This window comes from Photinus pyralis, unplaced genomic scaffold, assembly GCF_008802855.1.
Source record: "Photinus pyralis isolate 1611_PpyrPB1 unplaced genomic scaffold, Ppyr1.3 Ppyr1.4_LG2, whole genome shotgun sequence".
NCBI classification, from domain to species: domain Eukaryota; kingdom Metazoa; phylum Arthropoda; class Insecta; order Coleoptera; family Lampyridae; genus Photinus; species Photinus pyralis.
Genome location: NW_022170403.1, coordinates 25,180,659 through 25,193,460, shown reverse-complemented (window position 1 = coordinate 25,193,460; position 12,802 = coordinate 25,180,659). Strand labels below are relative to the sequence as shown.

General features: G+C 36.0%; 1 protein-coding gene across 5 annotated transcripts in view; it reads left to right on the top strand.

Moving 5' to 3' along the window:
* LOC116162780 (serine/threonine-protein phosphatase 2A regulatory subunit B'' subunit beta-like) overlaps window positions 1-12,632 on the top strand; it is a 40,046-nt gene extending 27,414 nt beyond the window's left edge. For 3 of the 5 annotated variants that reach the window (XM_031476481.1, XM_031476482.1, XM_031476485.1), the window contains 7 exons: window positions 3,856-4,434; window positions 4,481-4,788; window positions 4,833-5,254; window positions 8,941-9,209; window positions 9,259-9,447; window positions 9,495-9,574; window positions 11,920-12,632. In XM_031476481.1, coding sequence (XP_031332341.1) covers window positions 3,856-4,434; window positions 4,481-4,788; window positions 4,833-5,254; window positions 8,941-9,209; window positions 9,259-9,447; window positions 9,495-9,574; window positions 11,920-12,034 — 1,962 coding nt within the window. In that variant the 3' untranslated portion in view covers window positions 12,035-12,632. Of the gene's footprint in view, window positions 1-3,855; window positions 4,435-4,480; window positions 4,789-4,832; window positions 5,255-8,940; window positions 9,210-9,258; window positions 9,448-9,494; window positions 9,575-9,637; window positions 9,675-11,919 lie in introns of all 5 variants that reach the window. The other 2 variants (XM_031476484.1, XM_031476483.1) reach the window with 2 other exon arrangements.
* The last annotated feature ends 170 nt before the right edge of the window (window positions 12,633-12,802 follow it).

Here is a 12,802-nt window from a genome sequence, read left to right as displayed (position 1 = left end):
TTCTATACTTCACACTCGTGAATAGTAGCAAAGAGTATGTAATGTAATGTAATGTCAGAATAGTTAGCACCTCCTCCAAACCAAGATCTAAACAAATTTTTCCATAATTCTGGTCAAGTTAGACTAATTTTGATCAGCAATAAAAGGTATAGAAAGAGAACGAAATTTTCCAGCTCAAAATTAAAAATTTGCTGTGGCTAGCACAGATACCACCCGCATTCCTGCGCATGCTGGTGCAGGATTCTGCCGTTTTATGTCTAAGAATATGTGTACCAAATTTGGTTTCAATCGGTACAGCCGTTTAGCCGGAAATGAGAGTGCAGATGGACCGACAGACCGAAATCATCGAGATTTTGTTTGATATACGGATTCTTGGTGCTCCAAAACGTGTATTTCCGTCAAAAAAGTGGGGTCATTTTTTTATGCCAATGCAATACCTCCCTTACTAACGTGTGGGTGGTAAAAATGGTTGCTTCATAATTTTTTTATAATTAAAGAACATTTTGAAATGCAAAAATATGCCAACTGAAAGTGGAGTGGCCATGTTTTGAATTTCAAAGTTTTTGGTCAAAATGATTTTTAATTAAACATTTTTAAATTTTTGTTTGTTGACGAGGGTGTTAGCTTTTGTGATATTGTGAACTGGTGAAAATGTTTGGAGTGAGTATTATTATTAGTGGGAGTAATTGAAATAGATGTGTCGTCGTGTCGATAACTGCTTTAGTATTACTGTACCTGTAAAATTTTTGCCTCGTTTTTTTGCGCTTATTTAGGATCTCGGTTAGTGTTTGAACATTATGAACAATAAAATTTGATAAAGTTCATGCTAGCAAGGCTAGCGTGACAAGAAATAACTCCTTTGTTGGAATTGCGGAGAAATTGGGCATTGGGCAGAATCGATGTCGGAAGTCTCGTAGGAGATTTGTGTTTTTTGAAAAACTTCGTTTTGTTTAATTATTTAATACAAACAGGTACAAAAATATAAAATACATAATCAGTCAAATACACCGGTATCCCCGTTCATTTCTGGTGGCGCCCCCTTGTGACTCCATCCAAGTATTCCAGTAGCGTCTCATGCGATTGCCCTCCTCCTAGACGAGCTGACATTCGGTGAAGGTGGCCTCGATCAACTTCCAAGAATTCCAAAGAATTTATTACACGACTTTTGATTAACACTTGAAATAAATCTTGGGGCGCCAATAGAAAAATCTGACATGAATAATTTATCCGGGTCGCACGAAGGTTTGGAATAAACATACAATTAATTGATCGACAATGGCAAGAAATTGTCGTTTCCGTGCATATTGGGATTAAGGTCTTGGTGTATAAATAAATTGTTACTACGAACACGTTTGGGTTTCAAGGTGTAAAACATTTCGTTGTGACAGATTTCTAGGGGCAAGTTACGTAAAAAACCAATTTATCAATCAAAGTTGTGCATCCATTTTGTTTATATGAAGTGCAACAAGTTTACGAACGAAACGGCTACCGGCAAAAAGGTTAAAGACAATTAATTCAAGCTTTTGTTTTACTGTTAAAACCCTAAGTTACAAGGGGACATTTTTGACATTTATGCATTGCGGAACATCGGTAATTTATTGCTGTGAATAACTCAAAGTAAGTCTGAAGCATGGTTTATTCCTAAATCAAATTGCGTAAACCATCTTTTGAAATTAATTAGCAAGCCAATTCAACTGTGATGTATTGTCTAAGATGTTCCATTATACAATTTTCCAAATTGTTGCTCCATTCGAAGGGAGAAATCCAACGACAATTGAAGAAAATTGCAACGCATCGATAAAAGTAATTTTTTAAAATTTTGGTATTGTATAAATCGATCGTTTTTAGGGCATTTTGTATGAGGAATTTGCATTTGAATTCATTTTTAAATTTCTGAAGAGGTGGGAACATATTTGTGCATTTTTTTATAAATGATAAGTATACTCAGGTCAAGGTACGTAATTTGAGAATTTCAAGTCAACGTATATGAGTATATATTTGAGGGTGATCAAACTAAAGCATCAGATTTTTAAATTTCAGATTATAAGGGAGGATAAAGACCCAACGTTCTGCAAGGTATGAGTAATTTAAGGTTTATTAATTATTGAGCTAGCCGTGGTGTTAATTATTTCATTGCAAAAGATTAATTGTTACAGTGAAATTATGTTTTACAATTTAATACACAAATCTAAATAAACAATTTACAAAAGCGATAAAATTGAAAATATGATTCTAAAAGGAAAAACAACATTGAGATACAAATTCGAATGAAACGAACTAACAGCGCTTAATAAATAACTTAATAAATTGAAACATTTTCATATACAGGGTGTTCCGTCATTCTTTTTGGTGTTTATGCTGAAATAACAACTACATGACGTTGTTTACAGAACAATATGTTTCTAAAAAGACGGGTAATTTGATTATTTCGAAAAACAAATGTTGTAATCGTGTTTTTATTTATTGCAAAGATTTATTTGATTCATTTATGGTTTTTCTAATTTACTCGGTTTGGCTTTTGAAATTTCGTTGGATATTCTTTCTTAGATGCAAAATTTGGCCTGTTGACGTTGTCGTACTAGTTGAAGTTCTTCGATTTTCATAGAACTTTCCCCAGTAAACACCTTTGTATCCGTTTCTTCCTTTCTACTTTCTAACCCCATCGAATTATTGTTTGTACCTTTGAGTTTAAATCTCTGTCTCAAATAATTTTTTATTTCCGCTCTACAAGATTCCTTATTTTTCCACATTGTAATTAATGACTGCAATATCCTGTATAACCATTGCATCAGATGACGGAATGCAATTACATCAACTAATCAGGTTTGGTTTTCCGTTTTTGGTTTTAATCTTAGATAGTTTTGGAACAGGCGCGCCGTTACAAGAATGATGCCAAGTCGTTGGGCACACGCCAAAATTGTAAGTTCATTTACTAAATGATATAGCGATTGTGTTCTCACATTGTCGTCCATCTGTTATCATTCAGCACATAGGTATCTAATTGATTTTCAGTTATACCTTATGGTAGGCTATATTATGTTGTTTATTTATCTTCATGTTTTCTTTCCTTTTTGTTTCTACAGGTGGGTTGCATGGTAATTTTTTTAAATGTTGATTTAGCTACCAGTTTCCTCTTATTGGCATTCCAATACACCCCAAGAGAGTTGCCCCTTGGAGTAGAGGTTTTTTTTTCTTGTAAACCGCATTTTGTGTACTTTTATGTGATTTAATAGGTACCAAATGGTGTAGTAGGTCTCGCAATTTATTGAGATCTGTAGAATACTTTTATATTTCGACTATCTTGGGCAAAATTCGTATTGCAAACTATTAGAAATTCAAGTATTATTGCACCTATGTTTGTTAATCGAATTACCTACTAGTAAAGGAATTTTAATTGTTGCCATTGTATAGTTCCTCACAATAGCAAAAGAACAGCGCTATAAAATTATGCAGTTTTGGCCTTCACACATCTTTGTTTGTTTCAATCACCGCTGGATATTTTATGTGAAATAACTTCTTTACTTTTTGTTGTTTTAGATGGTATTTTTAATCCGGTTATACAATTTGTGTAGAGAAGAATGTTGTTAATTATTTCTCAAGGATTCTGGGCGTTATTTATGTTTTTAAATCGCTAATCGCAGGAAATGTCTGATAGATGCATCTAATCACAACAGTAACGTGTATGACAATTTGGTAACTTCCAGATAGACCACATGCCCAATTTTTTACGCTCATCATCTGTCAATTGCCCACATTAACACCCACTTAAACGTGCTTGTGTTGATTACCACTTCATTTACACTTGCCATTAATTTTTTTGCGTTCACATAAAAAGTTTTATTTCTGCACTTTCAGGTATCACCCACGAGGCCAACAATAGGCCAAAAACCACAAATTTCTCCAAAGCCCCGTTTCGCAGACACTATTGAAATCACCTTACCCGCAGATCTTCCCACATCAGGCCACCAAACATGGCCTTTGAAAAATAAAGTTATAACCACAGATGCTGTTAAAAAGACAACGGCTACTGAAGTAAAACCGTCGACTCACTACAACACACTTCCTTCAAAAACACAAGCGTACATCGATGAAGTCGCTCTGGAGGAGAAACGTTTAATTAACGCCTTAAAGAACGGAGTAATCATCACCGAAGAACCACCTCCAAATGTAATTCCAACCAAGTCGAAAGAAACAGAGCGTGAGGGTACAAGATGGGGGTTGCGCAACGTTAAACGACCCGAGCAACAAGTTCCCCATCCAGAATTAACAACCACCCAAAGACAACACCTCAGACTGAATGCGTCAAATCCCGTTCGGCCATTTTTAACCAAAGGATCCGTGGCCGAGCGAGTACTAATCTTCGAACGCTGTCCCAGTGATTTACTATTAGACAAGCGAGTGCGAGCGCCTATTATACAGCCAATCAAACCTCAGGTGAGCATTGAAACTGGCCCACCGTCTTATTTACTTTCGACAGCAGGTTCCTTCGAAAGAGCAACAGTTGCAGCACACCACGTTACAAAGACACGTCAGGGCACATCGTAACGTTCACATACCACGCTTCCACTTTCCACAAGGGAAACCTAGTCCGCCCGATCAACTGGATACGGTCATCGCGAATGTCACCGCTGCATTTGCGACAATTGGCGACAGAGCGTCTAGGGAGCACTTTGTTCAAATTACCAAAGCGTGTCAGCTACCTCTCTATTGGAAGACCCCACTGTACCTCGCCGCCTGCGCGGATAAAGGCAGTTGCACCTTGGAGCAATTCCTTACCTTTTGGAAAACGTAAGTGTTCGAGCTGTAGATCACCATCTAAGTGATTGTTTCAGAATGTCCACATCGTGCAACGATTTGGCTTCTCGTTTCATTTACATACTCACGCGCGGTCGGCGTTCGTGGTTGGGACCGGAAGACTTCATTCCTCTCGTCCAGGACGTCGTCGAGACCCATCCCGGTTTAACATTTCTTAAGGAAGCCACCGAATTTCATTCGCGCTACGTTCATACAGTTATCGCCCGCATTTTTTATTGCGTTAATCGATCTTGGTCGGGCCGTATTACAACGCCCGAGCTTAGGAGGTCGAATTTATTGAATGTAATACAGCTGCTGGAGGAGGAGGAGGACATCAATCAGATTACTTCGTACTTCAGCTATGAGCATTTTTATGTTATCTACTGCAAATTTTGGGAGTTGGACCGAGATCACGACTTGTATATTGATAAGCAGGACTTAGCGAGACATAGTGATCATGGTAAGTGTACAGAGACACACAAACTTTGAATTTGTTCACAAAATTTTGGATTTTTATTTTTGGGTCGAAATGAAAGCTCCCAATTGGATTGTACGCTTTGACTTTGGAGTTAGGATTCATGGTGACAGTTTACATTTCGGCTGTTTGAGTTTCATGCTCCAAACCTGAAATTTGACCACAAAATTCTGAGTCTTATGATCATTTGTTGGTTGAAACTATTCTACAAGTCTCACTAGTAACCAGGGCCGAATCTACATATATTGCGTCTGTGGGTTCCTCGAAATCGCCCCCCCCCCACACCTCCCAATTGAAAGCACTTACCCCAACCAAAATTTATTTCTAGAAATATGCAATATTTTTTACTCTCTACAAAAAGTGTTAATACGTTTTTCTTCCTTCTAATTTGCTCACGGCCAGTTGCACAAAAAAAATAATCCGGTATTAAGACATTTGATTGGCTTTATATTGCAATAGGCAGCCAATGTCAAAATTCTTGTTTAAACTCGGATTTGGCAAATAATGTAGGATTTTGATTATAATTCGCTTTCCTGCAACCGGCAGTCGGAGATTTAATTAGTACAAACATGTCTTATATTAATTATGAGATTTATAGAGTGTTATTGAAACAAAGTATAATATCTGTAGTTCAAGTTACAAACAAATACTGTATATTTTTTTATTTAATCATTTATTTTATTTATTTATTGTCCCCCTCTTGTTCTTGGCCCTCTACAGGCATTTGCCCAATTACAGAGTGACCCGCGTAATGTTTTTTTTGGAGGTGCCCCTGCAAAATGTCTTAAGTTGTTCTATACTACTCCGCTATTTACCTTACGGAATTAGGAAAACTGCAGGAAAACTTAATTCGGAGTAGCCGACAGGATGCTTCGAAACTGATCTAAGGAAATTCCCATCTTTGCCATGGCTGAAAAATTCTTACCTCAGCCCAGGTTCGAATTACCCAACCTCCCGCCTATGTAGGCCCAACGCTCTACCACTGAGCTACACAGTCGGTTTAATTTTTAGAGTAATACATACTCGTTTTTTATTAATATTTCCGCATCATTACATCAACGGGGCGCACAGTGGGGTATTTGAATTAATTAGCTGGCCAAAATGTCAATTTGCCAAAGTTAAAAAATTCACGCAAAATTAGTTCCGATGCAAAGCCAAGGTGTCCACGAACTATATATAGTTTTGTCGCTAAGGGTGCGACCGGTTTTTTGCCAGTGCCATTCCAAAGTTGGCCTTTGAATGAACATTTTTTCAAAATTCCAAGAGCACGCGTCAAGAGAATTTCAATTTTTTATTACTAATTTTATTACAAGTTTTCTGATGTTGTGTGCTATGGGCAATAATGTGCCAGGTAAGTCGTCATTATTTCTGAAGTTACATCGATCAAAATTCCGATATTTTTTTCTTATGTCATCAATCAAAGTTGCCTATTGTTTCTTAAAAAAGGGAATTGTTGGCACTAAAGTGGAGACATTAAGTATATGTTCCGATCTCGATCCGGTTGATTGAAATATGTTTTAAGCAAGCTAACACTATGCTCTTTTAGTATTTAAAAAAAAACTTTGCGCGTTTTTGAGAAATCGGCACCCAAACTTTCATGTGATAATGGTGTGGATTATTCACATTGTCATACTTTTAAATGCATGTGGTATACTTCAGCCCTGGTTTGCACATCAGAATGAACATTTTACTCGGTAAAAATGTTATATTTTCGCATAACAATATCTAAAGGTGAAAATAGTTTCTAACTTTAGGACCTTCTATCAACAAAAAAGCAACAAAAGCCTTAACATGTGTATTTTTGATCTTAAAGTAGAGGAACACAGTAGCAGCTGCAGCAGTTCCTCATATGAATCACAATATTCATCTGAATAATTATTATCATGGTAGTCTAAGACAGTGCATGTATTTTAGCAAAGTAGTCCAGTGGTTCCCAACCTTTTAGACACCACGACTTTTTAGGTTGAGTATTTTGCCGATTTGTAATTTTTTAAATCGCAAAGTTTAACTTATTAATAAACTTTATTACAGACCACATTAGATAAGACAAGTAATAAATTCAGTGAATTTTACAGTCAATTGTTTTATAAAAAGAATAATTGTTTTTAATTTTTCCCCTCGGACACATTCTGCGATCCCGTTGCGACCCACTGGTTGAGAACCACTGATCGTAACCTACAACATTTTCCCCATGAATTTCCTATTATCCCATATCTTATTTTTTTGTCATACTTCTCATTCATACCTTAGCACGGGCTGAATTTGGTACATATACAAGCAAGATATACAATTTTGCTATTTCCGGCCACCATCTTGGAGTTAAAATTTTTTTTTGTTATTTTCATTGTATGAAAAAGATATTCTGCGACTTTTATTGAAATCAGTCAATATTTTGAATTTTGGCCAGCTAATTAATTCAAATACCCCACAGTGGGGCGGTGATGCGGCTATATCTAATTTTATTTTTAAGAATATATTTACGTGATTACGTAATATTTACAATGAGCCCCCCAGGTAGGATCATGAAATTGATAAAAATGGCTAGAGAGCACCTTAATTAAGTGTTTTCAACAAAAAAAGTGTGCGGTAGAAGTCCTAAATTTTCCACAATCTTAATGCAAAGTTTACATAATTTCATCGAGATGTGAGGTTATGTTAACTCCATATTTCATGATTACTTTTAAGTTTGTGTGTTTAAGAGTTTGGGTAACATTCCAAATTTAATTTTTTAAGAAGTTATGGTATTTTTCGGAACGACAACTATGGGAGCACTCCATGGCGACTCGCATTTTTCAATTATGTTGGAGTCCAATAGTCGGTTCAGTTCGGTCTTTAGCTTCTCTGTTTCCTTGCTGCAGTGCCTGTGTCAATTCAGTTTCCAGCATATGGAGTCGGGTTTCCCTCAGATGTTCTCCAATTAATTTTGACAATGATCCTTTCTGCTCATGGTAAGCATGGTACCTTCATCGTCTCTTAGAAATTTCAATGACAGTGGTAACAGCTTCAAAGTCGAGCAGGTATGTTTTTTCTGGTTGATCAGCAAAATACCAAACTTGCCGGCGACACTGGCGTTGGCCAAAAATGAATTTCCAGCAGTGTTTTGTTGGCTTACAGTAACTATGACCTTGGAGGAGTACGTTGACATTAATAATCGAAACCTTCCCATCGTTTCCCTTCTGTACCGTTGAGGAGCTAGACATAGCTTCTGTATCCAATTTGTAGATAGGAGTTCGTGAATTGGCAATGTAGGTAAAAAAATACGGACGGCCGTTTTGACATCTCAGTTAGTGATGAACCGAATTGCATCAAATTCAATATGGGCATGGCTTTGGCCATATAATACGCAATGCAATTTGACATTCATAGTGCACTTTTCACATCTTGACCATTTATGAACCCTGTTTTTAAGGTATTTAAATGAAATTTGATACTGGGCACTTGGAGTAAAAACAAATCCAGTTTCAAAATTGGTTTTTGCACATGCTATAGCCATACCCAGGAGCTCATTTGCTATATTTGTTTACACGTTTATATATTTACCATAATTCATATATAATTTAAGCTCCTTCGGCACAGTGTATGAACCAAAAGCAATTTCCCTCTAATATAAAATATATATGTAATAAAACCAAGAAACACAGGAATAACAAGGAGGGAATGAATTCTTCCAGCTTTATCAACTCGAATCATAGACCGATTATTCAGCGGGTGCGTAACACGCGGACGTCGAGCGAATCACGAAGAGAAAATGTCCTATACCGAATTTGTGTGGTTTCTATTAAGCGAAGAGGACAAAACGCATCAGACCGCAATCGAGTATTGGTTTAGGTGTATGGATGTCGATGGCGACGGCTATCTGTCGATGTACGAGCTGGAATACTTTTATGAAGAGCAAATGCATCGAATGGAATCAATCGGAATTGAAACTTTGCCTTTTCAAGTAAGCGGCACTTACGCGCACGTCTAACGCTAACGCTTGTTCTGTGTAGGATTGCTTGTGTCAAATGTTAGATATGGTGAAACCCAAAGTTCCTGGTCAGATTTCGCTTAGCGATTTAAAGAAATGTAGAATGACGCCTATATTCTTTGATACGTTCTTTAACCTTGAAAAATACCTGGATCACGAGCAAAGAGATCCATTCGCCTCGCAACGTGATCACGATATCGATGGACAAGAGGTTCTGCCTTACTGTAAGATAGTAATAATTACAAAATTTGTCTGCAGATGTCCGATTGGGATAGGTATGCTGCGGAAGAGTACGAATTGCTGGTGGCCGAAGAGGGTAATGACCAACAGGACAGTCTGTAAGTGTGTATTCAGAAAATTTAGAATTACAAGTGAGATCTTAATCTTGACTTTAAATTTAGGGATTACAGTTGCGGGTTTGACAGGGTAAGAGTTTCGGTATGTGCTGTTTGGCTTTGTTTTCCTAACACAAGCATTTTTCTAACAAAATGTGGGCTCCTCGTAATTGTGAGAGTTCAGTAGGGAATGTTTTGCTATAATCTAAAAATGAAAATAATGATGAGACTTACGAAGCTATTGTATTATGGTAAAATCTAAACATTATTTTATTCGAAACCCTGAGATAAATCTCTGAATCATAGGAATTTTTTAACCATTTTCTAAGAATTCTGTAATTCTTACATGTTGTGAGTTGACTCCGGATTAACGTGAGAAAGGAATTTATTGAAATTTTGGCAAAAAGACTCACAATTCTGCGAAAAGTCCCAGAATTACGGAAATAGTTCCATAATTCTGAGAGAAAAAAAGACAACAGAATTGGGAAGGATGATTCCAGAAATCTGACAAACAACCTCAGAATGTCTGTATTAAGAAATTTCTTGCCATTCTCTTATAATACGGAAATCTGATCAAAAATCTGATCTGAAAGAAAAAGTTATTCCGTACTGCTGTGTGCATTGATCCAGGCCAAAAAGAACCATGCACAAGACGCACACCTAGCTAGCTCCTCAAATATAACTTTGCCCGGTACAGACCCTCACCCCTATACAGAAAAATGATTTAATTCTGACCTTAAAATTTTGATTCATGGCAAGATCAAAATCCATAAACTCCAAATGGTCATGTAACTCCATTTTGACTAACACTTAAAATGAATTTTTTTAGCAAAAATCAACAAAATTAACTGTAATTGAACATGAAACTTCTCTGTTTGTCAATAAGAAGAAAAGAGTTCGAATGAACACAACTTGCGTGATATTACCACAGATCTACACATACACAGATTGCTAACCTTATACATTTTTTGGGAAACAAATTTAGGTATACTTAAAAGCGCCCTCTATTGCGGAGCAGTATAATCATGTACCGTTTAAAACTGTAATATGACGCTTATGGATTTACGCATTAGATGTCGCTGCAAAAAATTTAAAGCGGTAAAGTGTGCATATAATCCAGTTTAATTGTATTTTTACCAGGAAAGTTGTGGGGTAGTTTTGATTTCTTTGATTCTATATGTTTTTTGGGGTGCTGAATCCGAATCTGAGGTTTGCTAACAAAATTTCATGACGCAACATTGAAAAAAATACAAAAAAAGTTGAATAAGATATTTTTTTAGCAGTTTTGTGCTTACAACTCGAAAACTATCAACTTTTCGAAAATAACCTCCCTATCTTATATCTTATCGGCGTGGTAAAGAGTGTAACGTTAATGATGGCAGAGATATACATAGTTTGTAAGTATGCCTTTGCGGTTAGCAATTTGTCAAGACCTTTAAAGCCGCAAATAGTGTCCGCCAACTTCAAAAAACCTTCACGATTCTTTAAGAACCTGCCCTATGTTCGTGTGTATCTGTGACCACAGGGACCCGCTTTTAATATCTCCCTTACGACGAATGAGTAGCTTCAGTGTTAAATTAAACAATTATGGCTCAACGTACCTCCTATCATATCATACCACTGTAATAGTACGAATATTAAGGAATTCGAATTGTGCAAACTTTAGCGCTTTAATTTTGTTTCAGCGACATCTAACGCATAAATCCATAAGCGTCATATTACAGTTTTAAACGATACATGTTTATACTGCTCCGCAATAGAGGGCGCTTTTAAGTATACCTAAATTTGTTTCCCAAAAAATGCATAAGGTTAGCAATCTGTGTATGTGTAGATCTGTGATATTACAAAGTCCAATTTTATTCTACCTAATTACTAATTAGGCCCACTACGTTGATGAGACAAAACAAAATTTTGATGACATTATAATTAGGCACCAAATTCATTCCAAATATCTTAAAACCAAATACAACGTCCCACCTGATATTGTTTACACAGCAGTACATTTTTAAGAAAAAGTGTAACTAATTATTTAGATGCAGATCAAGAAATGCTAAATATGTGAAATCAAATTTTCCATTTGTGGTGGAGCTCCACAACCAAAATACACAAGTATTCACATTTCTTCTTCCCAGTAATCCTTCGCATTTATTGAATTAACAAATTCAGCAGGAATGTTACCACATTTTCCATGAAACGTAAAATGAAATAAGCAAGAATGAGAAAGGGAACGTGCCTTAATAAAACACAGCAACTGTTGCTTATTTGTACTTGGAATGCAACTTACTAACTTGAAGCATTTGAAGCAAACTTTTAAAAAGAAGCATTTTGTTTAGCAAATATCATTTCAGCTCGTTCGATGAAGGGAATGACGAAGACCTTCTCTCGCAGAATCTCGATGTTGTGCTGGACGTATCCGACGCTCCATGTGGCCTTTCAGACGATAGTGATGAATGTAGTATTTAGCGAGAACCAGTTTGTCTTTTTTAATTTTGTAGTTTTGTGGTAGAGACGTTTTTCTAGTCCGTTAGTCGTAAAAGGTGATTACAATAAAATTTTGTTAGGCAAAGTATTTTACTTAGAAGAATGTGCTACTGTTGTAGTATTTATTGTTTTTATATATACATTGATATTATAATGAGAGCGTTAGTGGATAGTAAATTATCGTGGTAGACGTAATTTTTGTATAGCCCTTACAAAGTAGATTGTTAGAGAAATATCCTGGTTTCGTTTTTTGAAACTGTTACACTTGTAAGAAAAGTCGTTATTTTTCGTGTTGTATTTAATGTATAATATTTTGTAAAAAGGATCTGATTTTTGAAAAATTTTTAATGTAAGTATGGAGGTGTGCGAATGTGTGTCTCATTATTGTTTTGAAGGGCAAACTTTAAGACTTTACATTAGCAGCTGTTTGTTAAAATATGTATAGTTTAGCATATTAACTTCATTTCAATCAAAAAAGAGTTACTAGTCATTTTCTTCTAAAATATTTATGTCTTAATTTGTGTATGTTATATAGAAATTTGTTTACTTTATAGACCTAATAATATATACTTGGTTTTCATCTGTTTTCATATTTAGGTAGCAGGACAATTTATTAGTAGTACAGAAGGTACCAGGTTGACGGTTTGGAAAACTAACAATGAACTACAAGCATGTTTGGGCAAGTGACATCTACTCCCTAATCTAATCTATGGATAGTACTGTTAATCCTTTATATCTTAAGAATCCTAT